At 43.7% G+C, this 27,296-nt stretch overlaps 1 protein-coding gene across 3 annotated transcripts; it reads left to right on the top strand.

Annotated features, from left to right (window-relative positions):
• Nucleotides 1-1,354: 1,354 nt before the first annotated feature.
• Nucleotides 1,355-26,654, top strand: ACCS (1-aminocyclopropane-1-carboxylate synthase homolog (inactive)). Of its 3 annotated transcripts, none has more exons than XM_042038616.1 (15): nt 1,355-1,502; nt 13,472-14,082; nt 15,576-15,635; nt 18,289-18,359; nt 18,903-18,972; nt 20,104-20,170; nt 20,633-20,730; nt 21,308-21,385; nt 22,392-22,492; nt 23,193-23,282; nt 24,247-24,292; nt 24,442-24,583; nt 25,173-25,315; nt 25,696-25,849; nt 26,062-26,654. In XM_042038616.1, exons 2-15 carry the CDS (start codon nt 13,489-13,491, stop codon nt 26,358-26,360), a joined length of 2,013 nt encoding a protein of 670 aa, XP_041894550.1. In that variant the 5' UTR covers nt 1,355-1,502; nt 13,472-13,488; the 3' UTR covers nt 26,361-26,654. The 3 variants fall into 3 exon arrangements, with proteins under 3 accessions (XP_041894550.1, XP_041894549.1, XP_041894548.1); XM_042038614.1 differs by lacking the exon at nt 1,355-1,502 and adding an exon at nt 11,321-12,399; XM_042038615.1 differs by lacking the exons at nt 1,355-1,502; nt 23,193-23,282 and adding an exon at nt 11,318-12,399.
• The last annotated feature ends 642 nt before the right edge of the window (nt 26,655-27,296 follow it).

The raw sequence follows: 27,296 nt of genomic DNA on the forward strand, positions 1-27,296 counted from the left end.
TTGGGAAAATGATGTGAAGACTCTTCTTTGTAAGTCTTTGCCAGTACTGCAGGTGAGGTCATGTTCCATCTCTCCCACCTGTTCTTGATTTACAGAGGGTGTAGGCTGCTACTACAGTCTGGGTTATAGACATCTGACTCAAATTCCAGCCAAGCAGCTCACATCTTTAATACTGGTGAACTCTATTTCTTTCCGTCTGTCTGCGAGGGTGGTGATGGTCCTGGACATGTTCCAGTGGTCTGGAGGGGAGATATGAGTGGAACTGGCTGCTGCTCAGTTTCCACTGCACAACTCCCATGGCACAAAAGCAGTTCCTTTTCTGAAGTCTTGCCAGCTGCACTGAAGGCCTAAAGAGAAACTGAAACATTTTCTTTCATCTCTTGCAGTCACCCACCGGTTTTAAGCTGTGCAATGGTGGCGAGTCGCATGGGGAGAGCTGCTTTTGTTGACTGAACATGACATGCTCTTTCTGGCTGCACTCAGGGTATGAATACCCTGACTCAGTTCACTGCCACTGCACTTACCTACTATTTTAAGTAACAGCTTACTAAACCAGAGGAAATTCTTTTGCTCCCACAGTGTATCACATTTGGAAAGTGACCTCAACAGGTCAGCAGCAGAGACTGGCTTTCAGTAGGCTTGAGACACACACCTGCAAAGGGTGCTGGGCCTCAGCTTGCCAGAGCTTTATTAGCTTTGGAAAGAGGGGTCTCAAGTATTCCCTCAGGCTCTGGGGTGGGAATTTGCTGTGACAGTCTTAGGTTAGGAGATGATCTCTGTAGAAACCCTCTTTGCAATTCTGAAGTTAGAGGTTGAAAAACAGTAAGCATTGGCATTCTTCAAGGCACCAACATCTGATTGTTATTGATGTCTCAGCCTGTGAGTAGATTAACAGCCTGTCATTTGTATACCTAGAAATATTTTTTACATGTTTCTAGAACCTTTTATGAAGTTCCCTAGAATGAATCATTGTTTAAAAACAGCTTAGTAAACATCATACAGTTAAAATGATTTGAACGTAGCACAGTTCAAACTAAGACTGAGTTTTCAAAGAAAAGGTTTCCCAGAAACTGCAAAACAAACTGTTCTTTTCCTTAATGTAATAAAACACCTGTCAGCCTCCAAAGAATCAGATTTTCAAAAGTTTCTAGCAATAGCTGTGAATTCTGAATGTTCCCTTCCACCCCAAAAGGCATGCACTTGATGATTGATAACCAGCACACATTCTGCTCTTTAAATACTGCAAGGAAGCCATGTGACTCAAGCCAAGGGCACAAGGACATGGCCTCTGATTGGGAAAATCTTGCAAGGGGGGTGTGATTCTCACACATGCTTTTCTGGGAGCTCCTTGTTGCAATCTGATGAACGTACCTGACAAAGTAAATAGACACCAAAGAGAGCACTTCCTCAGCCTTTTTCCAGAGTTATAACTGCAGCTGTAACCAGGATCATAAGGCAAAATCTGACTATCAGTCCATTTCTTTTGCCAGTAAAATCTACAGGTAAGAGCAATCTATTACTATCTTACTCCAGTTGTGTTTTGCTTCAGCTGTAAAGTGTGGAGAATTATTTTTGTTTGCTTTGGACAATGGGTGTAGTTAATTTCTGGGGCATTCTTGTTCTGGATAAATGAAACTGTTGTTCTCATGGAGCACTGAACTCTGATAAGACAACCAGCGTCTTTGGTTGGTACTTCTCCTCAAGAAGAATCTTTAGTTGGTACTTCTTTTGACCTGTGACAAGTCACTGAATTGCCCTGTGCTTCTCTTTCTTAAATGTAAAGTGGAAACAAGCTGTATGACTGTGTTGTGTAGTCATAAATACACAAGGTGTTTGCCTGTTCTGAAGTAGAAAACAAGATTGGAGTGACCACCAGCTGTATTTTTAAGAGTAATTATTTCCATGTGCCAACTTTTTTGGAACTGGACCAGTGTAGTGGGATGAGTGTTAGTCAACTCACCGTTGTTTGGCTGGTAGGGGAGAATACGCTAGATATTGGGATGGAGAAGTTGCATGTGGAACCAAATCAAACTCGGGATGATCAAACCAGCAGATCTAAATAGTTTTGTGGCAGTCTCCTGGATGGGTCTGCACCCCTGAAATGCACGCTAGTGAGAAGAAACAGTGGGGTCTGGCAGAGATACTGAGGTCAGACTCAACGTTGCATGCACACATAAGTTGTGCTTTGAGCACTGGGTTCACTCAGTGTCAGAGGAAATGGGCCTTTAAAAGATTGGAGCAGGCTTCGAATTGGAACAATCCTAGGATTGTTCAGGCACTGCTTAGATACATGTCTTCATGACCCTCGATGAAGTCCAGTATTAAGGGAAGTGGCTGAGAAATATTAGGAAATATTTCTGAGCTATCACAGGGAAGGGGTGAGATCCCACAGTGTAAGAAAAGAGTGCATGTAGCGATAGCTTTGAAGAAAGGAGAAAAGGAAGCGAAACAAACTAGGTAGTAGTCACCCCAGTTGCAATTTCTGGAAAAAGTGGGACAAACGAGCTGTGTATAAGCCTATAGAAGATAACAAAGTGGTAAGTCGCAGGTACACAGGCCTGTCAAGAAGAAATCCTATCAGAGCCACCTGCCCTCTGTTTTCTGACAGAGGAACCAACTAGGGAAGAGAAAGGAGATGTTTTATACTCTGACTTGGCTAAGGTTTTCCATATTCCTTCACATGATACTCATAAGGAGCTATGGACTCAGATCCCATGTGAAACTCCAGGAATTTGAGTCACTGTCCCATGGAAAAGCTTATTCACTGAACATTCTTTGGAGCTTTGCATCAAATGGGAGGGAGCAATGTGGGGACTCTTGTCATTAATGGCTTCAGAGGTCCAACAGAGATAATGCTTGTCAAATGTGATGGTAGTGTCATGCTCACGGGCGTGCAAGCGCATGGGAGAACAGGGTCAGAATTCAAAGGGGTCTTCAGGTGCTGGAGGACGAAATGAAATAATATTCAATCTGGAGAGGTACAAAATAGGAATGAGTAATCCACTGCACAAATACAAGGTAGGTGACAGCTTGCAGGACAGCAAGTGGTTTTAAGGGATCACAAAATGAGTTTTTCAAGTGCTTTGCTACTGCTAAGAGACCATCCTTATCCTGGGACAAACAGACATGAATATAGTCTCTGAAACAGCCTCCTTTCTCTGCTTAGCACTGGTGGGTTTTTGGATTGAGTGTTACACCTGTGGATTGCAGATTTCACAAAAACCATAGATTAGTTTAAGAGAGTTGAGACAAGAAAAACAAAAACAATCAGATGTCTAGAGAAGATATTGTCTACATTTTTTCAATTTGTACACTAACCTCTCAGCTTGTTATGAAAGAAAGAAGAAAAGCAATTGTCTGAGTCAGTGCTAGATAGGATAAGAACTCTCCCTTACAACTTGCATTGTAGCAGGAGAGATAAGGGTTAGCCTTTAGAAAGCCCTTCTCATTCCAAACGTAGAAAAGCACTGAATAAGTTGCTTAGGAGAGTTTGGGAGTCTTTTAAGTGAGATTTCGAAAACTTTGCATCTTCCAGGAACTGACATGGTAGTGCTGCCACAGGTAGAGATGTAAATAACAAGAGAACAACAGAGAAGCCCGATAGGATAGCTGTGCAAACCAGGGAAGCCTTTGGGCAAACAAGTTTCTTTTTCAGTCTCAAGCTGTTGATAATCTTACTGTGAAACAGACCAGACAGTGTCCCTGTCAGTCTGTGCCACTGGCAGGAGACATCACTCAGTAACAAAACAGGTGTTTGTCAGCCTGTTTAGAAACAAAGGTAACAGCACCACCTGTGCACTTCTGTTTACTATTTCCGTCTTATTGTAGTCTCCAAATACTAATGGCAGGTTGTGCAACTGTGGGAACAAGAGAATCTTCTCCCCAGCTTCAATTTAAGTGTCTGGGGGCCGCTGGCTTTAAAGGGATTTTAAGTTCTAGTACTGGATCCATGTGAGAAATTAGAAGGATTTCCACTCTTGGGAGACTTGACTTCCATCCAAACCACTTCCACGTTTCTTTCCCTGGCCCTTTCCATGCACTACTTTGAAGGGAAGATAGACTCTTAGCAGCATTGGCAAATATCTACTTACAGCTATCAAAACCTTTTGCTAATCTGACTTCTGGTTATCTCTTCTTTCCAGACAGCAATCAATCCAGTGTGGTTATTTTAATTTAAATATTAGCATAAAATTACTACCAGCCTTACTTAAAAATTTATTTCAGGCAGCTCAAAAACCTCCCTCTCATTCACTCCCTTGCACAGCCGGACAGTGATAGTTTCCCCAGCCTGCTCTCAGGAAGTTTGCCTTAAAATAGTATTTAAAAATGGGACTTCATTTTTGGGCCACATCAAGTTCAGATAATGATAGCACAGCTGGATGAGACACCAAAGAGTTGTACGGCTCAGGCAGTTGCCATTACACTGGGGCCCACAGGGTCTCAGGCTGTTCCCTGAGGTATTGGTAATTACACAAGGACAATAATATTCCTGGGAGCAATTGCTGACTTTTGACAACATCATTGAAGCTTTTGCACAAGATGGGGAGAATGAAGGAAGGAGAATAGAAAGGTCTCTATCTCTCATGAACCAACTGCAAAGAAAAGCTTAAAAAGAGAAAAAAGAATAAAAGAGTATTTTGTAGCAGTTGCTAAGAAAGCATGACAATATGTGAGGGGACTATCCCTTTTTGGGGATTATATTTGGCTCAGGAAAGCAGAAGCTGAGCACAGCTGAGCTGGACGGATTCATTGATGCTGTCTTTGTAGCTCTCTGATCAAGGCAAGCAGTTACAAGTTTCGTGGCTCAGCCTCAGACACAAGGCTACCAGTAAGTGTTATGACCATTTGTTATTCTCAGGCCTGGCAGAGCAGATAAGAAGGCCAGGGTGAGAACGATGATCTGCTGTCAGTGCAGTGAGGCTACACCAGGAAAGCTGTGGGGCTCCAGCAGGACTGAGCTGCACTGGCAGAGCCCTGTGAAAACCAAGGATACCTGTAGCAGTGGATGCACTCAAAAAACTGCACTGATACCATCACCCCTCCCTAGAAAAGACTCTGTGTGAGTGAACAGGTCCTTTTGGGGGACATTAGAAGTATCCTGCTTGGCTCTTAGCTATGCTACTGGAAATGAGATCCCAGTTTCAGCTCATGTAGTTAACTCAGGCAAAAGCAGTATAAGCTCCTCACTATTATAAGTTAAAATACAGAAGAATTCTCACCCATGGTTTTATATAGAAATTGAATTCCAACTGTTTATTGTATGACACCAAACATGGAGGTCTCTGTGTCTATCTTTAGCATCAGATAAGGGCAGTTAGCCTGCTCTTCCTTGGGCTGGCTTTTCTCTTTTAAGGCAAATGTGACTGATCCTGAATATGCCTTATGTAAAACTAGAGAGACAAAAAAAATATCATGGCAACAGAAGGGCACAGTCCAACCACACACAGGGAGAGAAATGGGTTGATACCTGATTTTGTTGTGTCATTACTTGAGGATTTTTATCTCTTGTATGTACCTTAGTAAATACTCAGTGAATCTGAGTTTGGAGGCCACAAAAGGGACTGAGGGGTTTTTGGCTTGGTGTCTGTAGGTTCTGAAATGACCCATGTCGTCTTCTGGCATCAGAGAGGGCAAAAACATTTGCAAAGAACTCCCAGACCAGAGTCAGCCCATAGAAGCAGCAATGGCCAAAAAAGAAAGAAACCAAACAAAAATGCATGCCTGACTAATATAAACAACATACCAAGAGGGAAGCAATTACTAGTGCCCATTTTCTAGCTAGAGCCAGTAGCTCTTCTTTACATCTATGCCCTTGAACATGACTTTTCCTTGCAGTCCTCTTCCACTATCAGTGGCTATGAAGAAACTGCAAACAGAGGTCCTTTTGTCAGATGCCACACCATGTCCTTCATGGTGAAGGCTCTCAGGGTTTCTCTAGGGCAATGCAAAATCTCTGTATTTAGAAAAGGAAGGTTTCAATGACCCCTTCAAGGAACTTAAATGTACATGTGAATCTGCAAGTGCTGAGGTGCCTTTGCTTGCCTTGGCCTTGGTGCCTGGCAAGCCTTAGTGGAGAACATGAAGCACTGCAAGAGCTTTCTCTGCATATAGGATGGTAAGTGTCAGTGTCATATGGAAAGTTAAATTTATTTGCCCTAATACATATATTTGGTTTGATTTCTTGCCTGCAGCATCAGTCACTGTTACCTCACCCTGAAGAAGAAAACACAGGCCCTGTCACTCCCTAGTGGTGTGCTCATCAGTTTAGCAGAAGTGCTATCTGCTCCTGCCCTGAAATTTGCCACGATTTCAACTGTAACATAGGCACTTATTCAGTCACAACTTACAGAAATCATATTATGGCAGCTATATCTACAGAAATGTAGATATCTTGAAGAAGAGAATGGTTTATAAGACTCTGCATCCATTTCTTCTCTTGAATCCCCCTAGCAAATGAATTTAAACACTCAGATTCCCTTTATCTCTGTTTGTTGTTAGTCACAGGGTTAGCCAGTACTTGAAATACCCCCAGTCCAACCACCACTTCCTGCTCCAGGGAATACCATTAAATATTTGCATGGGATGAGTAAGCACACTTGGCTCTTATCAAAGTAATTTGCACAGAAAGTGTGAAAACCACAATTCCTTAATTGTTTGTGTAGATGTCACACTGACTTCGAGGGTGGAAAACACTCACCACTTCCAATAGCTCCCTCTGCCCACAGTGGGACAGGTCCTGTGGGTCTGCTCAGAGTTTCCCAGGAAATGCAATGTGCTGTCTAATCGTGTACAAAACTGACACTTGGGGGGAAAGAAAGAAGAATCAGTCCCAGAAAGTCTGGGAGCTGAACAGCCAAACTCTTATTTTCTTCTGCAGTTTTCGTTGTCCAGCTCCACTTTACAAAATATTTTTGAAGGCTGTCCTACTGCCCTCTGTGGGTTTTACTGTGAAGTACCTTAAATAACCTTGTGGGTATGTGTTGGGATATGACTCCCTCAGAAACTTTTGCTTCTCTTCTCTCATGCCCATGTGCTGCAGCTGCTTATTAGAGTGATACCTTAATTTAACAAAGCCAGCTGTACACTCCCCACCCCTTCATGTGCCTGCCAATGCAATAAGAAGCCTAAGAGAAGGTATCTGTAATGGCTGTTTGGTCTTGCTGGTTCTGAAAGCCAGTGAGATATAACAAACTCATCTCCAAATAAACAAACAGAAATAGAAGAATTAGTAATAAGTTTGGAAGGAAGATCCTGGTACGTATGAGATCCTGCCTTAGTTTTGGTTGAGGTGCTTTGTTTCAGTCAGCATTTTGTGGTTTTCAGGGACTGGCCTGAGGGGTTTTGCAGGAAATTGAGTGGATAATCAATATTACTAAGAAGCTTTATAACTAGGAAGTCTGTGAAGCAGAAGGGGTGTTTTCCATTTCTTTACAATGGTCAGTTTTTAGAGAACGTAAAAATAAAGGCTGCTTTGGCTTCAGCTGCTCAGTGCCTCTTTGCAATCTGGGGAATCAGATGAAGAACAGAGGGTGCCTAGGGGTGCTCTTCTGCACCATCACTGGCCAGATCAGTAGCTCAGATCCAGGCAAATTAGCAGAATTAAGAGGGTTTTAACTTGTTCCCATTTGTTTGATAACATGGCAAAATATCATATTTATTTATACTATCTACCACACTGGAGAGATGCATGAAGGTTTTTGTCTCAACGGTCGATTTGGACTTTAATTTGTAAACTGCAATTATTGCAATGAATTTTTACTACAGCCACCTCTTAGGGAATAGACCTGTCTGCTCACCTAGTCTGGTTCCAAGGCAGTGTGTGAATGGGCATCAGGTGGTTGCGGTCACGGTGGTCACGGTGCTTCTGGGCTTTACTTAGGTGCTGCCAGCAGCCACTACACATCCTGGGGAAGAAACCTTCCTCTGATCTATGGCATTGTAAGAGCCAACCCAGCATCCTTTCCCATGCTGGAGGCTCTTGAAAACAGTTGTGTTTTACTTGACTGCATCAGAAACTTCCCTTTACACTGAACCATGGAGAACCATGCACTGAACTTCTGGAAAACAGGCCTGCTGGGCAACTGGCCCTCCTGTTCAATCTCTTGCTAACACATTCCCAGCCTGCCAGGGTCCCACACACGTTCCTTCTCACCTGTAGGTTTCCATGCAAACCCGCTGTGCCAGGCAGAGGAAGGTAGCCGGGGCTGGAGAACCCTCTGCAGGGACCTTTCTCCTGTCACCACGACAGCCACGCCCACCTGGAAGGGACACCTCCAGCCCACGGCGGCTCCTCCGCACTGCCAAGGTGCATGGAGCCCAAAGACCAGAGAGGTCCTGCTGTTGGAAGCCTTGGCTCAGGGGGTGTCAGCAGTGGGAGCTGCCAAATGCCCTCTCCTCTGGGAGGGGATGCAAAGGGCGTTCTTTGGGAGAGGGAAGCAGCATGACAGTGGAGATGCTAACCCAAATGCTGCTTGCTATGAGCCATCCTCTTTGCAGCATGAAGGCATCTATAATTTTAAGGCTTTATTATTGTTATTATTAAATCCTCTGTAATTACAAAATAATTTATCAATATTACCATCTGTCACTGAACTGAGTTGCAAGACCTCCATTACTTTAGTAAAATTTTTGCTACCAAAACCATCATGATGGCTGTCATATTTCCCAGCTGAAGGCCCGATACTCAATGAGCCCCTTCCTCTCAACTTCCAGATGTGCTGGAAACAAACAGAAATTCTAGGGCTTTCATTTCAGTGCTGTCTGTGACTGTACCATTGAGGAAGAGATTTGACAAAAGTTTATTTTGAATATCATTGCTTATGGGCACTGGGAGAGGAGCACAGTCCCCTGCTCCAGTGGCCTGGAATGTGTAGGGCAAGCATTACTGTCTAAGATTTAGCTGATCATCAACCAGTTGCATCAATGCCTTGGAGTCCTATAATAAGCTAAAAGTAATGAAATAGTGAAGCTTAATACCATTTTTTAGAGGAGGTATGTTCAGGATCACATGTCATGGGTTGTTGGAAATGGAGCTGTGACATGCATTTTGCAGGGAAGGAATCTGTAACTGAGGCGTTCAGGTGTCATCGGTTGAGATGAACCTGAGGCACGAAATTCTTTGAATGCAAGGAAGGAACTCCATGACAGCATTTGGTTTGCATTCCTGAGCTTGCTGCATGAAAAGGAAAGGTAGAGAGGGTTTTTTTTACAAAGGAATATTAAAAGAATTACCCTGTCTTGGATACATCAAATTAGGTGGCACCTGTACTTTTGTCACTTAAACAGGTGTACAAAACCCTTTAGAAAATACAGCCTTTCTTTTTGGTTTTGGAATTTTCAGTGGATTGCTCTGTGCACATTTTAACATCACTTCTTGCACTGTGGAAGCATAGCCCCCTCCTAATCCTCTTCTCCATTTGAATTAGAAAAGCAGCTCAAAGAAATGGCAGGTGAAACAAGTATCTCAGCAATATACCAGCACATGACATGTTCCTGCTCAACCCCATGCTTGTCTGATACATGGTTGCAATTGAAGCTCTCCATTTCATTTTAAAAATCAAGTTTCCACTTTACAAGGCATAAGAAGGTGAAAACAACTGAACCATGAAAAATAGTTCAAGATTTGTTATTATTGTTTTATATCATGAATCTAGGTTCCATTCCTTTTAATGTTTGCATTTTGAAACAGTGGTTCTTTCTGAAGCCAGGATATATGTCAAGTTACTTTCGAGAATGCTGTGCTGCTGCCTGGCTAAGTTATGGCCCCCAGGTATAACAGGCTGTAGCCAAGCTCTCAGGCTTCTTTGAAAAGCTTTTTTAAAAGACTATTCCATGCTGCCTTTAATCTATTTATATTTACTATTAAACTTATATCATCAATGGCTCTATTCATTGTTGCCCTGGTCTTTGTGTACTCCAGTACACAATCTATGTAAAAGTCCTTATATAACTATACTTGTAGAACACAGAGTGCCATTCCCATGGAAAAAAAAAAAAAAAAAAGCCAGGAAAGTAAAAGTACACCTTATGGGCATATGGAAATACAAATGCTATTTCAGCAGACAACTAAAAAATCCAAACTACTCTCTGGTCATAATTTATTAAGAAAGGTAGCATGATTTTTAAAGCTAAGTACTTTTAGTTTGTTTTTTTGTTTGGTTTTTTTTTTTTTTGCTAAGTCTTTTTGCCTCTTTTTTTTTAATTGCCTCCCACCTCACTGCCCACCCCCCCACCTGAGACAGTATTCAAAGTATTTCATGAAATATAGCAAAGATTTAGATTTTTGTTTCCATTTCACAGACTGAGAAATGGAATCATAGAGGCTGTGAATGATTTATTAAAATCCAGAGTGAAGGTAATAACAGTTGGATAAAAACCCTAGTGCTGCTATGAAGTAGATCTTTTGGTCGAAGAGCAAAATCTCAGACTCATTATGTGCTTCACCACCTGTACGTCGGCCACAGGTGATACAGGATATGGACACTACGTTTCATTCTGGTTTCCTCATTAATTACTGATTTATGTTTGTACTTGCTGCCTGAGGGCTCAGTCCTTATCCTGCCAGACTGGGCTCTGGACTGAAATTTCCGAACCGATGTGGCATGGTGCTGCTAGCTCTGTCCTGTAGCGTGGCTTGAGGCCACCTCCACGGCTGATGCGGCAGGATAGCTCTGTGAAGTCGAGCTCCGCAATTACAGATCCCTGCAGGGAATTTGACCTGCTGGTGTAGAGGAAAAGGAAGAAATCTTGCATTCGCTCTCGATAGTCCTTCAGCCCTCTAAGAGATGTGGCAGAGGACGCGCTGGGTGCTTAGTGGGATTTGAACCACACAGCTCACTGATGGTGGGGTGTAAACAAAGGAGCGAACTGGTGTAATGCCTGGTCACTCCCGACGGACAGACGTGAGGCACAAGTCCTTCGCCGGCGTCCCGGGGCCGCGGGCAGTGCCCCGTCCCCGTGCGTGTCCCCGAGCGGTGCCCGAGGGACACAGGGACAGGGGGACAGCCGCTGTCAGGGGCTGCCGCCGCCCCCCGCAGCTCTCGCCAGGCCGGGCCCGCCCCCCGCAAAGCCGCCGCCAGTGTCCCGGCCCGGGGGCGCGGCGGGAGCTGGGCCCGCTCCACCGGCGGCATTCGGCAGCACCGCTCCCGAGGGCTCGGCCTCGCCGGGGCCGCAGCCGGGGCTGATGCGGGCGAAGCCGTGCCGGGCCGTGCCTGGCAGCGCCGGGCGGGGCGGGGCGGGGCCGCGGTGCCGAGCGCCGTGAGGGGAGGCGCGGCTGTGGCGCGGCTGTGGCTCGGCACGGCCCGGCACGGGGTGATGCAGCACGGCCCAGTCGGTGCTGCCTCCTCCCGGGCCGGGACGTGCAGAGGGACGGACGGCAGGAGGCTGGGAGGGAGGGAAAGAGGCAGGGTGGGAGGGACCCCACGGCGCCGCTCGGAGCCCGGCCTGGCCCCGGGAGCGCGACAAGTGCCTGGCACGGGATAGTTATCCCGGAATAAGGCTGCACGCATGTGCGTCACCCCGGATGTGAACATGCCGGCCCGGCTCCCCGCTAGCTCGCTCCGCCTGGCTCCAGCGGATGGGCTGAGCCGTGCCGAGCCGAGCCGTGCCGTGCCGAGCCGTGCCCGAGGCCCTGCAGCCCGGTAGGGGCCGGGGGAGGCCGGGCCGCCCGGGCGCCCTCTAGGGCTGAGGTGCGAGAGCCCCTCCCGGCGGGGCAGAGGCAGGTGCGCAGCCCGGGGCGAGCGGCGGGCGGGACCCCGGGAGCGATGGATTTTCGTGGGAAGAAGTACGAGCGCGGCAGTAACTGGTCGGACCCCGAGGTGGTGGAGCTGCTGCAGCTCTGGGCCGACGAGTCGGTGCAGATAGAGCTGGAGAGCTGCTTGCGCAACCAGCACGTCTTCAACCGCATCGCCGAGGTGCTGCGGGAGAAGGGCATCCACCGGACGGGCGACCAGTGCCGGGAGAAGATCAAGAAGATGAAGCTGGAGTACCGGCGGATCAAGGACAATAGCAAGACCCCGCGGGGCGGGCGGACGTGGAAGTTCTACGAGGTGATGGACCGGGTGCTGACCAGCCGGCCGGCCCTGGCCTATGGCTCCCTGAGCAGCAGCATGATGGCTCAGCAGGTGCTGCAGGGCAGCATGGTGGAGAGCTACCACCACCAGTTTGCCTCCTCCACCCTCCCCTTTGGACACTCCCAGCACCCTGAGCTGATGGAAATCAAATGTGAGGAGGTGAACTCTGATGGCCACAGCTTGACCCCAGAGCCCCCACAAGCCATGTCTTACCAGCAGGGCTCCCCTGAAGAACAGGAGATGGAGAGAGCCTTCTTGGAGAGGGCCCAGAATGACTCTCCCATCTCCAGGGTGGAGATTCCCATTGAAACCAGTGTTTCACCTTCAGGTAGGGAAGGTTTTACATTCATTCCAGCATAAGGTTTCTGCCCATTTTCCCAGAGAGAGAAGATTATTTCTGGTGCAGAGATAAACACTTGGTTTTCTCAATGACATTTGGATCCCAAAAAGCTTTAAAATAGAAGGCTGATTTTATGGTCTTCTGGCCATTCCCAAAATGCAGGTATCTTGCTGCGGATAAATATAGTCTGGAATTACTGAGCTAGGCTATATATTGTGTATGAAGTCCAAAGGGCTCCATAAGGTGGGCTAGTTAGATTTCTGCATATAATGCTGACAGTAATTACCTTGTTGAAAAAAACCCATTGGCATGCTTTTTGGTATCATTTGAACATAACCAGAGCTTTCTGTGCTCCTCATACTGAATTGTACTGGGAGACCTTCTTCTGCCATGGTTGCACTATAAACGTGCAGGTGAAACTGTCCTTGCAGTGTTTTAAAATATATTCCAGATCTAACATTTTAGCCCACTTGACAGTGAAGAGTACTTGGGAATAATCATTGCCTGACTTTCTGAGCTATTCAGTGGGACTTGGAAAGAAGATATTTTTGAAAGTCACTGGCAGAAACAGTGTGTTTGTTTCCAGGAGATGAGACTCCTGCACTGGAAGTGCAGTTGGCATTGCTTAGCTGCCAGGAAGGGTACAGTCTGGGCATCCTGGGGATTTCAAACCGGTCTAGGACTGATGGAAGACCATGAATTGTTGGAGAAGAAGAGGTAGTAACAAACGTGAGGTTAATGTCTGAGGTCAGGAAGAAATGATATGTCCCCTTGGCTGTGGTGCTTGCCTAGTTAGCCTGGTGGAGAGAACTTATGATCATTTGGGTTAATACAGAGGCTATGTAAGGGGCTGGGGCTGGCAGCACCATGGTGTGCCCAATGTGGATGGTAAAAGCAAACTTAAAAAAATGTTTGCAAACCTCAGCATGTACCGGACAGGTTTTACTTTGTTTTTTCTGTAAACCCTACAGGGTGTTCTTAGGACAGGCAGGGGAAGGCAGCAAAGCATGCCCGTGCCACTTTGCTTGCTGCACTTTTTCTTCCTTTTGTGTATTCACAGGTTTCAGTGAGCCAAACATGGCAAACTCATCACGGATCCAGAATGTTGTTCCCCGGCCTGGCTTCTCTGCTTTGCATCGGCTGAGAAAAAAGCGGAAAGGCCAGCGCATGAGGGACCCACTCGATGATCTCCTGCTGAAGACTCTGACGTCTCAGCGGGCCATGGAAGAGCGCTTTCTGCAGATGGAAGAACGCCGATTTCAGCGAGATTTGGATGCGGAGGAGCGTCGGATGCAACTGGAGCAGCGCCGGTTTGAACTGGAGCGGGAACACGAGTTTCGCATGTTCAATGTCTTTGCTCAAATGCTCAGCATCCTAAAGCAGAGTCATAGTGGCTCCTCCTCTGTTGCCATGCCTCGGGGTTTGGACTTCAGCCAGGCACTGTCCGAAATTGAGGGAATGGGAGGAAGAGGGGGCAACTTGCAAGAGATGAGGGTTCGGCTGCTTGCCAAGAGGAGGGTTGACGTGCATGGCTTCTGTAACCCCAGTGGCTTCCAGAGAAGCCCCTACCTCTCTGCTCGCGGAAACTTTGCCAGCATTTTTCAGGGCTCCTCTGAGGAAGGGTACAAAGCTTATCATGCTGACAAGTATGATGAAGACAAGAACCCCAATGTGAGTAAGAACCTCAAAGTGTTTTCCTGGCTTCCTTGTTAGGAAATAAGTTTCTTAGAGGTTTGCTGACGGATATGCTAAAGGTGTGGGGTTTTTTTGATCTCACTAATACAAGGTGAGTCAAACTGTTTGTTTAAGGAAAAGAAATTAAAAGTAGCTTTGCAGATCATCTAGGTATCAAAGATGAACGCTGTGTTCAGCTCAGGTTTGCACACTGATTTCTCTACCAGGGTAATAATAGCAGTAGCAGACCTTGAAAGATGTAAGAAATCTGCAGGAAGGCAGCTCGTGTTCCTCCTTCCACCTCATCACCTCTATTGCCCAACTGAGGACCATCTCTGATTATCTGACTATATCTGATTATTGCAGGTCATGGGTGCAGGAAATAGGCCTTTTTTTTTATTTTTTAAATTTTTAAAATTTTAATATCACTCAGCACTTTTTCTTCCCGTTTACACTCAGCTGCTCAGTTTTAAGTAGCTAATCGTAGCCCTCTTGTGGCACAAAGACTGAGTGTTAATACTTCATGGCAAACTATTACTGAGTAACCAGTAAATATAAATAACAATTTATATGTGGATTACTTCTAAGTAGATCCTTCATTCACGTACTGAACTACTTGAAACTTTAAAAATATTTTATTCTTAGCCCTGACTTTCATTGCCTGTGTTGAGGTGGTGAAAACTAGATTGTTAAACTAGAAACACATAGGGAAGTTTTTGTTACAAGGTGTATTATGAGATACAGACTGCTGCTTGTACCAACTGTTGTCTATGTAAGAGGTAGTTTTTTTAAACAAATACCTAAAATTAGACTTGTAGTTTAATAATATCAGAAGTGTACAGTTGTTTAGATTTTCTTTCACATTTTAAAAATTTATTTACTCAAAACTCTTCCAAGAATGAAAATGTGCTACTAGATTTGAACTCTTCAAGATCTAATACCATACTAAATATGGGCAAATCATAAACCTGGAACTGTAGGGTCATCTCTCCAGAGGGGAAAATTCGGAATTTTAACTACTTGTCATGACTACATGTTTATATGGCTTCTGAGCAAATCAGTAGAGTGGAATAGTAATTACTGATAAACAAATACTTTTAAGTTAAAGAAATATATCCAAAACCTTGTTTAGAACCACTGCAGAAGGGTAAACCTTTGGTTTTTTTCAGAATTGTTTTAGGTTTTTTTTCTTAGGTGCATATACCAGTGAGTGAATTCAACATTAAGTTAAACATGTTCTGTAAAGAAGTATAAACCATTAATACGTGTTCATTTACAGTTTATTGACTAAGAAGCCGAGTGCTTAGGGTATATATGGAAACATACACACATAGATGCATGTCTTGAGTTATATATGGTGAAGTTTATGTGAACTGTGTTTTGACTTTTCCTTGGTAAGCTTTTTGGAGGCAATTCAGTGAAGTGATGGCTAAGGTGATGTACTTACATGTTTTATGTGTCTGTAAACAATACACTGTTTCTTTTTCTAGGGTATAATAAACTTTGGCACCAGTGAGAACAAGCTCTGCTTTGACCTGATGTCGAAGCGGGTAAGTTCTATTCCAAAATAAACCACGGAATTTGCTTTGCAGTTCCTCTTCAAAGCTTGCACTTTCCTAGAGTTACTGCTGTTACTCAGGTTTCTCTGGTAAAGTTTTTCATTGCGAATTTTAAATTTGTTGGAAGTCACTTTTGAATCCAACTACTTGTACATTTATTTATTTTATTTTTCCAGAAGGATAGGAACATGGGTGTTTTTCTTTTCCTCTTCATAATGGGTTTCTCTCTGGGGATGTACTTATTTCAGAAAACTAGATGAAAATAAGATAAATTTTATTTTCCCCTGCTGACAGTAGATGATTTAATACAGATGTTTTGAAATTAGTTTTGAACTCTATTTTTGAGGATCTTCACATCTGTCCATTATAAAGTCACACGACTTGGAGGCCCGGTTCTGAGCTCACCTGAAATGTGAAAGAGTGGCAGCAGTGAAATCTCTCAAAATCAGGCTGGGTCAGCTGCTACCTGCTGGCTTTGTTCAGTTGCATCAGGCAGAAGAGTGGAGAACATAGCACAACTGAAAAAGTAGAAAAAGTCAGAAGGAAACAACAGAACTGTGCTGCAGAGGAATGCTTCTAGATTTCCATTAAAATCACTGCTGAGGTGGCAGACAGCCTTTGAGGTGGGCAGGTGGCACTTTTTCCTACCTGTAGCTACGTGCAGGGAGGGAAGGTGGCTCAGGGTTGGACAGTCAGTCTCTGCAGTTTGAAGTTCATGGTTGCTCCCATTCCACCACTTCCCACCCTCAAAATGTTCCTTGTTTGATTTCTGCCTGCCACTCCACTGACTCGGGGGATGCTACCCCTCTACCCCACCTTCCAGCTAAAAGAACAGGTAAGGCAGGGCTGCTGCCTGCCTGGAAAGATGTCTTCTAGGCTGCGTAGGTGATGCCTTCCTTCCTTCCTTCACTGTTCTTTCCCCTTTAAACCAGCACCACGTCTGCAGGAAGTAGTGCAGAGGGAGACAGTAGTCAGCTGCATCTTAATTAGCCCTTCTGTGAAAGTGAGTTGAGACAGCTATAGTGTTCATGCTTGTGGCAACAAGCAGAACAGAGGTATTGTTGCCAGCTTCTCAGTCCTTGCAGCCTTGAGTAACAGTGTGGATTCACGGAATGCAGCATCAGCTGGGATTGTAGGCAAATATTTTTTTTGCTATTTGGGATTAAAAATACTTACTGCTGCCACTGAATAATGTATCCAATTTCTGTTTTCAACTTTTGACCCTTAAATTAGAGAATATTTTCTGGCATGAGATCTCAGATGCTCTTCCTTTAAGTTAGCCCATCTGGCTAACTTTCCTTACCCCTTAACACATTACTTTTAGGGGTTCTCTTCTTACTAATTCATAGTCATTTTTGGCCAAGTCTGCTGATATGTTTGATGTTTCATTCTCTAGATAAGTTTAGGAAAGAGATGTATGGAGGAACAGTTCTTGGAGCTACATAGGCTCCAAGAACATCTACAGCTGAATAAAGGAACTTAAATCCTATAATACCAGGTTGTAATTCTGCATGGGATAAGGACAGTGTCTTTAAACTCCAGAGCTTGGCACCAGTTATTAAAACACCTATATAGCTTTGTTATCATGTGCAAAACTTTCACACTGCATGTGGAATTTCCCTTCTCCCTTGCACCATCACCTACTTGTGTCACCCCCACGTTTCCCTTTTTTAGTATTAACTCATAGATTTGGTTGCCATTAAATATTTGGAAGGGACATTGCACATAATACTTGTTTATTGCCTTTTTGTTTATCCAGAATGTTCTCTCTGCCTGTATCAATGGTGCGCTTTCCCTTGCAACTTCACAGAGCTGGATTATGTGAAACCGTGATATTTATAACCTTGGAAATAATAATAATAATAATAAAAATCAGTGTGCACACTTTATCTAATTATAAATATTGAAAAGGACTTCCACAGTTCAGGTCAATCTGTCTTTGAGATCAGAATGAACTTCTCATAAGGAACAAAGCGCCTGCCCTGGGGAATAATTATTAAGAAGATAATTTGATTTTTCTCCTGTCTTTTGGAAACTCCTCTTATACTTCAGCACTTACCAAAACTGGTCAGAAATATAAATCTGAAGAACCTGCAGCAGCTTGGAACTGAGACATAAATGAAAGCTGTAATTCATTAAAAAAAATGATGCATTGAAAGCTTATTAAAGAAAATACATATCTGACTCCAATTCAAATTCCTTTCTAACTCCTTCTGACAGTCTAGACCTGAGCTTTCACAACTGGGACTTATTTTTCCAGCCAAAAGCTGTTGTCCTCAGAGCTTGGGCAAAACACTCTTGGGGTTGCTTCATTTGCTGAGGAAGTCTTCTGTGGGCACCTTGGTTATGGGCATCGTGTGTTGCCTGTTCTGCATCCTTTTTGTAGATTTCTGTGCAAGTTTTGGCTGCAATAACTTAGCAGAAGCCCGTGGTTCCTATAACCTGAAGGTATCATAGATCTGTTTGCTGGTCCTTGCTTCTCCAAGCTGCATTAATGTTGATGGTCAGTGGCTTTCCCAATCCAGTTTTACAACTGTTGAAGTTGCACAAGTGTCTGTGCAGGTGTGTGCCCGTACATGGATCCTATCTCCATGTTTCCCTTATCAGAAACTGTGCTTTTAATGATTCTTCTCATTTCTCCCAGCTGACACAGGCTGATATGAATGTGATTGACCCTCCACTGCTTCAGTATCCTGACTGGAAAGGACATCTGTTGTAAGTCTTTTCTGTAGCACTTCTCTTTTTGCTTACTTGTTTAATAAACAGAATGAATGAATACAAACCTCTTCTGCTACATTCTCTAGTTAAAACTTTTCTAGGTCATTTAATCATATTTTCTTTGCAAAACTTTACATTAGCTCTCCTAGCAGCTCATCCAGTTAAAAGTCCGTTTACATGAGAGAAGATGCAAATTTTCTAAAGCAAACAGAGTTTTAAAAGCACTTGTATACATTAACAAATTGGGTAACTCCAAACAATTCTTTGAAACATAGTGAACACTTGGGGATGTTAATCCTTCTCTTCTGTGCTGGGTTAAAGTTCATCAGAAATGCATGCACCATTATAGACATTATCTGTGACACCTCTACTGGGTGTAAAAATCATGTCTATTCCATGGGCCTGAGCTATCCTGTGTTCTAGCTATTTTCACCAGACTTCACTGTCCCTGACTTTATTTTCCTAAGACGTGAACCTGATTTGGGAGCCCAGGCTCTTGGACAATATTGGAATCAATATTTGCTTTTGTGTATTTTCCAGTTTACGGGAGGAAGTGGCTCGATTTTTGACCTATTACTGCAAGGCCCCTGCACCCCTTAAAGCAGAGAATGTAGGTATCCCAGTGTCCATTGGTGTTGGTTCTAATGTATTGCCATTTGTTGGGAAACTGTTTGAAATTCTGGTTTTTTAAACAAATGATTTGATAAGAATGCAACCCGTTATCATGTACATGAGATTGATTCTTCATTTCAGTAGCTTTTGATTCACACTTCAGCCAAAACACTTCAGGTCTGCTGTACATTTGCCTCACGTTTCACTTGTGTGTGCCAACTCCTCCTTCCACTGCTCTCAGTGGGGCCTTATATCTTCATCTCCTTATTTAGCTCTGGGACCTACTATGCCTGTATCCCTCAACCTTGACAAAGAGTGCCCGCTGTTTCAGCTGAGTTTCATATTATCCCATTCCTCTGTTATACCTCAGGACAAAGATTTGTGATTGAACCAAGAGTTAGTTTTAGCCTGTAAATTTGTGGTAATGTTGCTAGAAAGGCATCAAGACCTGAGTCTCTGCAGGACTTGCTGACTTGTGAGAGATACAGCCTGGACATGGGGGCCTGTGGAGGTCAGGGACTTCTGCCTCTGCTGAGTGCTGAAGGCAGCAGGAGCTGGTGCAGCCATTGCTTTTCTGGCTGCAGTAATTCAACAGAACCCCATACTTCATGGGGACTGAGGTTACCACTGATCTGTTTGCTGATCACTGCCTCTCCAAGGCACCAGATTCTTCCTGATACTTGGAATGAAACTCATGGTGCCTGTGAGCATTTGTCCTGTAGAAGCAGGAGTCAAACCTGCTTCTGTATGAGACAGTAGTTTCTACCTTTGCACAAATTTGGCAGGAGGTCTGTACTGCTGTTACCACAAAGAGATGATAACACATATTAACTGTTGAAAAGTATTTTGCTTTACTAACAGCTCAGAACTGCTCCCCAATTTTTTCCCTAGTTAAAGACTATTCTTTTTCTAAATTGCTTATTAGAATCAAGAATGGCACCAGAACAAAGTGTCTCTGAAGCGAAGAACAGGATTAAAGTTATTCTGGTAGAAGTGGGATTTCAGCAGGAAAATTCTAATAGAGAGTTGGGGAGAAAATTTATTTCAGTGATTTTGTCAGGAATTATTATTTTATAGTGTTGACTTGCTATGTATGGATTTATTACTAGCTGCTCTCTTTCTTCTTTAGGTAATTGTTTTAAATGGTTGTGGCTCTTTATTTTCTGCATTAGCGACAGTCCTTTGTGATCCAGGGGGTAAGTGGATGATTGGAACATAGTTTTGGGTTGGTTTGGTTTTTTTCTGCTGGGAAATAATGTGTTACTTTGTTTAAATACTGTTAGACAGAAGTGAACTATTGGAATTGGCATTGGCCTGCTGCAAAGTTCTTGTTTCCTGCAAGGTTGTGCTGTGAAATTCTTTATTTCCATGGTCTGCAGATGTCATGCGCTCACACTTGATGCCTGCCCTGTCTGCCTTCACTGTTTTTGTGGTGCCCTGTTTTAGTTTGCTAGACTAGACATGGGCTATAGTCATGTTTGCCTGGGCTCTTGCAGAAAATTAGAGAATTAATGTAAAAATAAAGCAAAGAAAGAGGCAGTAGCATTACAGTGTTTCGAGGGGGCACAGCTGTAAAAACACTTTCATGTTTAGCTAAAGCACATTAGGAGACAAGACTGTGACCTGTTGATAACCAACTTTTGTTTTCTTGGTTCCAGAAGCTGTTCTGATTGCTACTCCCTTTTATGGTGGTATTACCCAGAGTGTCTTCCTCTATGGTAATGTCAAGCTGGTGTATGTCTATTTAGACAGTAAGGTAAGATCTGAGAGAGGGGAATAACAACCTCTGTAGTTAAACTGGAAAGTGCTCTGAGCTTTGGGAACCTCTGCAAGCAGTTCTCAGAGCAAGGGTACACTACAGGCAGTGGACATTTTCACTATTTGTTTCTGGGAAAATATGCATGTAGCTTACAAGAAAGTAATTGGAGACTGTAAATCTGGATTCCGGTTTTGTCCTTTTCTTGTATCTTATTCCCAATAAGAGTCCCTGAAAGGAAAAAAACAGATTATTTTGAACCATGGAGAGAGAACTATGTCCTGTCCTACTGAAGCTGGCCCCAGGGTGGAAGAGCAGATGGAGACATTGCATTGCTTTAGTTATTCAAGGATAGCAAGGAAATTCTGTTTGTGGCCAGCCTCTGATGGCCATTTCTTTGATTTTATTTATTGACTTATTTATTCTGTCTGTCGTATAAAAGGATAGGAATATGGTTGCTAGGTCATTATTGCTGGGGGTTTATTTTCTTTCAGGGGACATTTCTCAGTGGATTGGCTCAAGGCAGTCTCTTGAGAGAAACAACTTTGCCTTTTTTTATCTTTTTTATGTCTTGCAGATTACTGGAACAAACACTCGGCCTTTTCAGCTTACGGTGGAAAAACTGGAAAAAGCCTTGCAAGATGCCCGAGCAGAGGTGAGTCTAGCTGAGCTTCACATTACCACCTAAGTTTACAAGCTATTGGAGACACCACATCCCATAAGAGGCCTAAAGATCAAAACATTTTCAAAACCTACCACCTGGCTTTCTGGTTGTCCTTGTAGACTGACTGGGATGAGGATGCTTGCAGACTCAGGGGCGGTTCTAGGGGGAATCCCTCAGTGTTATGTCTGTCCAGTTTTGGTCACAGCAGGAAGGATAACCCAGACCCTTCACAAAGCACTGGAACCCATTCATATCAACAAAAAAAAATGTACTTGGCCATGCGCTAAAATTTGGGACTACCCAGGGTCTCTCCCTCAGAAAGTCCAGCTGGGTTACCTGAAAACTGACTGCTCTACACAGCAGGGCAGATGAATCCACTAAGAATACTGAGAGTTTTGACAGGAGGAAAATCTAGAGGATAAAATGGAAGTGAAAATCACTTTTCTTAAGAGCTAGTCTGTAAGTTTGGCATTGTCCTAAATCTCATATTTGTTTAGCTGCATCTTTGAATTGTTACCAGCTCTGACATCTCCAGTCAAGTGTGCTCTAAATGAGTACACTTTGCGTCCACCTAACTCAAATTCTCATCTTTCTTGCCACATTCATGGACAGTCTTCAGTAGTTTATTACTGCCCAATTACTGATGCAGCTCAGAGAAAGTGCTTCCATGCTGGGAGCATGTGAGACCATCTTTCTCATTAACTGTTTGACCAGATGGCAACCAATTACTTGGCGGTGGCAATCCCTGCTTTTCAAAATCATAGATTAATTCTTTAATATTTTTCTCAGTTCACTTTACAAATGATTTAATTAAAAAAAAATCTTAGTATGTGGCTGAAAATTTTCTCATGAGAATCTAACCTTTGAGGTGAAAAGTCATGGTGGAAGCTTCAGGGGAATCCTGTGTCACACTCAAGTGAGGGACTGTTTAAGTAGAGGGACTGCAAATGTATCCCATGATGGGTACTCTCTTAGTAGTGTTATTTGCATTCTGCAGGGTGTCACTGTAAGAGCCTTAATTCTTCTGAATCCCCAAAATCCCCTTGGGGACATCTACTCCTTGTCAGAGCTACGGGATTACCTGGAATTTGCTAAAAGGTATGTCACTTTGGAAGGCTGAGCTATCCTGAGTCAGATACAGCTTTCAGAATCTGGTGGACTACTTGCTGTCCCTGAATTTATCTGTGCATATCTTTTAAGTCAGGCAGATAGTCTATTCTTCACACACATTGGTGGACTTAAGAAAGAGGGGACTGCTGGGAACATGGACCATGCAGTTATCTGGGGTGACAAAGCAGCTTGCATCAAAGAATGCAGGTTTTATTTTTCAGTAATCCTAGGAAGCACTATGGTGCTGTGCTTCCCTGGTAGGAAGCTGAGTTCTTTTCCTCTCAGTTTCTCTGTATTTGTAAAGACAAGGAAGTATATCAATATGGGTTCCCAGCTTCATCATGGATCAGAATATTATTTGAGATTCAGAATCTATGAGATGCTGAGTGGATGGTGATACAACTTACTCTACATGGGTAGTACACACAGGAATTAATTTTCAATAGTACATTGGATATGATAGGATTTTTGTCTTGTTATATGGTTGCAGTAGGTGACAGTTAAGTGCATATACTTCAAATCACTTCAAGGTACACAAAATAGATAAGTTGAGAAAAATTGCTTTCTTTCTGCAAAATTTGGCATCCCCTCTTCTTTGTATAAAGCAAGTATTTGCAGGTCTGAATTTGTCTCTGCTTCTAATCCAGAAGCAGCCTTCTTTTGTAATCTCCATTTTGTCCTTTTGCAGACATGAATTGCATGTGATAGTAGATGAGATCTACATGCTGTCAGTTTTTGATGAATCAGCCACGTTTCACAGTGTCCTAGGCATGGACAGGTAAAAGCAGCTCCTATTTCCCTGACCATCTTCCAGTGACAGTTCAACATGCTGCCTTGCTGAGAACTTGTGACTGGAAGTTAAGTCATGAGCTAGCAAATTCTAAATCCACCTTACATTGATTTCTTTCTTCTTCTTTTTTTTTTTTTTGGCAATTTCTAAATGGCAAATGCATTTTGTCCAATACAATCTAGCAAGTAAAAAATGGTAGCTAGCTTTTTATTGTGGTATGCTTTTCAATGTGTGCATCAGTATTTGGTTATGGCAGTCCCCAAAACTGAAAACAGGTTTCTCATTTGTTGAAGGTGATGCTTTTCTTCCTACCTAAAAATCTTTTTCCCATGTTGATACTTGCAAAGACTTTTTGTTGCTGTTTACTTCCTTTTTTTCCATAGAGTAGTCCCAGATCACAGTAGTATTACAGACTGGATAATGGCTTTTTTTAGGTATTGTTTTAATGAGATGAAAAGCTTTTAATATCTTTTTTAAAATAAGGTGGGGTGTTGAGGGTTCATTTCTTTTTTTAATTTCTAGTCTTCACCAGTGGTGCTAGCTTTCTTTCTGTGCTCATTTGCAAGGAAATAAAATATACTTGGTTAAGTGTTAGCTCAGTGCTGCTGGGCTTAGATGTAAAGGAACCTTGCTTTTGATTCTTGACAAATACATTGGCAGAAGCCTGATTTGTATGAGCTTCATATATTCAGGAAATCGGTGTGTAAAATGTAGCACTTGTAAGCATCTGGGTCTCTGAAATATTTGAAGATTCTGTCTAAAACTACTTCCCAGGGGTTCCTAGCTTCTAAAGTTAGGTCACATTTGAATTTTCCCTGCTTGACTGCTGTTCCGTGGTGCACTGTCTATCACTGTGTAATGCTGCCTCTCTGTTTCTGCAATGCTGCACTGGTGATCCAAAAGCTTCAGCACCTATGACACTAACTGCCCATCTGCATCCTTCTACATACAGATTGCCTGATCCACAGCGGACTCACGTGATGTGGGGCATAAGCAAGGTGAGTGCTGCTTGTTATCATGCGTGCCTTTGTGGCTGGTAGGTTTTGGTCTGGGCTCCTCAGGTTCCTCATGCTGGAAAGATCAAGTTAGAAGTAATAGGATCCCAGTTGTTCAGTGTAATAAAGTAGTCTCTCTGTGTCCTCTTCAGGATTTTGCTGTTTCTGGGATTCGTTTTGGTACTTTATATACAGAGAACCAAGATGTAGCTAATGCAGTGGCTTCTTTGTGTTATTTCCACGGGGTTTGTGGACCTGTCCAGCACAAGGTTGCACAGCTGCTTAGAGACAGAGGTGAGTCAGTAGCTCCATGTACAATCCTCTGCCATTCTGTATTTCCTGGAAGATCTCCCCTCCCCTTACTTTCCTTAGTGTCTCCTCTTTGTACAGCTTAATTGACAGTCTTCTGTTACCCTGAAGCTGCCCATGCAACACGAGGCTGACAGCTCTGCAGAAAAGGACCATTTCTGCAGATCTCCTGATCAGCAGGGTTAGAGGAGCAGCTTGAAAGAAGTGTGGTAGCTATTTGTACAGAAATTGCTAGTGTTGTATAGAACCAGCTGAGCAGAAACAAAAAACACGCTTGTGGGACAAGGGAAATGGGAGTGGCCTTCTAACTCTGCCCAGGATGGAATGCTAGCAGTCCATGACAACTAAGAACTATAAGTGTAGGGAAACTTCCTCAGGAAGGTCAAGGAGATACTCTTCTGCACAGACATGAAACTGCAAAATACTTCTTGCCTGTCTTTTTGTTATTTGACGAAACAGAAAACAAAAGGAGGTGAAGTGTGAAGCAGAGAAAAGACACTGTTTCGGAAGCTTGAACAGATCTGAATACTTTCTCAGTTTGTGATGCTTTTCTTAATCATCTTCTTCTGGTCAGACTGGATCAACCAGGTGTACCTGAGGGCCAACCATGCCCGCCTAAAAGCTGCCCATACATATGTGACAGATGAGCTGAAGACACTTGGGGTTCCTTTTCTCAACCGCAACGCAGGCTTCTTTGTCTGGATTGACTTCCGAAAGGTTGGTAGTCTTAGGAACTGAGGCTTCTCCTGGGGTGAGGGCAGGCATGTAATGCAACTGCATCTAGAGGAAAGGTTAATACTGTGACAAGCTTTTTGTTTTAACAAATCTGTTGTCTGATGAGGAAGGGGAAGGACTGCCAGATGTTTCAGTGTACTCTTTTCCATTCGTCCATCTGTGAACTTCCCTCCTTGCAGGAATCTTACTACTCTCAAGCCACTTCCCTCCCCATTTCTTCCTTTGTATCACAACTGCTGTACTTCAGAGGTAAAAGGTGTCTCCCTTGGCCTTTGCAGACCTCATGGGAATCACAAATTCATGAGGATCTCAGTGATGTAGTCTATGTTACTAACCTCTGGCCCTTCTGATGACTCTCCTAGTACCTTAAGACAGGCACATTTGAGGAGGAGTTGCTGCTCTGGAAGCGTTTTCTGGATAATAAGGTCCTCCTGTCATGCGGAAAAGCCTTTGAGTGCAGTGAACCCGGATGGTTCCGCATCATCTTTGCTGACAAGACCCACCGGCTGCAGTTAGGCGAGTAATGTTTTCTTCTCTTTTTCCTCCCACCACAATTTCTGCAGCACTGTTCCCTTCTCTTCTTAATCCTAAACTCAGCCTGTTATTATCCTCTTGTCTTCTATGTTTTTTCTCACTTTTTCCATCTTCCTTTTCTGAATCTGGTGGGTTTGGAGACACTCATGGCTTAAACTAATCCACTAGTGTTTCTCCTCCTTATACCACTGCAGGTATGCAACGGATACGCAAGGTTTTGGAAGAGCATGAGCAGGAGATACTGGCTGAGGAGAAGGAGCAGCCTTGTCAATCAGATCAGGATGGCAAAGCAGATAGCACAGATGAAGTCATTTTTGTATCCCGCCACCAGGAGCCTACCTGTGCCAGTAGCTCCAGCCTTGGTGACCTCATTGGCCTCCTGCAGCAACAGATGCGTTCCTCTGACTGGCTACAGAAAAACACAGCGGAGCAGTTCGCCCAGGAAAAGCCAGAGATCTATGATGTGTTCAGCAAACTGGTGGGGAAGCAGTAGGGGTCAGCGTGCCTTCAGGGGCATTCCTGAGCAGTGACTGACCCTGGGCCCCTAACAACTCAGCAGTGACTTCCAGCAAATAATATATTTTCTGTATAGCAAGAAAATTACTTTGTAAGCCCCCTCCTCTCCCCCCTGTTTGAGATCTCTAATTTGTACTATATAGGTGTATTTCCTTGGATTGGGGTGAGGGTAGGGAATGGGGGGGCTGTCTTGTTTGCGTGCTGCTCTCTGTCCTGCGGCATCATTGTATTTTATATTTCATTTCTAATGAATATGCTCTTAACTCTCTTATAAGGTCCTGTGGTGTAATTTTTATTCTTCTTCACACTTTCCAAAAAGACAGAGACTTTAGATTGTTAAGTTATGTGAAGTTTCCCTTTTCTTAAATGATGATCAGATGTAACTAATTTGGGGCCAGCTGTCGCAAAGGGGTGTTTTTGGGAGATAGAATCTAGTGTCAGCCCTAACTTAGCCCCAGCTAAAGGTAGATAAGCATGTGCATGGATTCATGTGCATGAGTGAGGCTGTTAGGACCATAGTCATCTAGACTGAGTTCTATAAAGCTTTTTGTTTTGCATTGGTTTCCAGTCTAACCTCAGATCAGACAGTATCCACCACCCTCGGTTGGTGAAATGTCCGGTTTTGTTTTTATTCTTCTTTTTTATATTCATATAAATAAACTGCATCCATTGGCCTCTTGGCAGAATGTCCAGAAAAGAGCTACAAATGGAGAGGCAATTGAAAGTAGATTGTTGCAGTGGGGATACTGCAACACGCATATATCAAACCAGGAGTCCCGTGGAAAGGAAATATATATGGACAGACAGATTCTTGATAGCTGTTTCAGAGATGTTTATTTCTCCAGCCGCATGGCCGGGGCTCAGCGGAGGAACTGTTCCAGTCACGGGACCAAGGGTCCTTCTGCCCGCGCAG

The sequence above is a fragment of the Corvus kubaryi genome, unplaced genomic scaffold (genome assembly GCF_017639235.1).
Source record: "Corvus kubaryi isolate FWS band 111438036 unplaced genomic scaffold, C.kubaryi_AGA036_p1.0 37392, whole genome shotgun sequence".
Lineage (NCBI taxonomy): Eukaryota > Metazoa > Chordata > Aves > Passeriformes > Corvidae > Corvus > Corvus kubaryi.

Bases quoted from the DNA above. Each gene is read 5' to 3' on its own strand.
- ACCS (XM_042038614.1), top strand. From the start codon at position 11,763: ATGGATTTTCGTGGGAAGAAGTACGAGCGCGGCAGTAACTGGTCGGAC. The intron at 24,584-25,172 runs GTGAGTCAGTAG...TCTTCTGGTCAG, and splicing joins ACAGCTGCTTAGAGACAGAG to ACTGGATCAACCAGGTGTAC. The intron at 25,316-25,695 runs GTTGGTAGTCTT...TGACTCTCCTAG, and splicing joins TCTGGATTGACTTCCGAAAG to TACCTTAAGACAGGCACATT.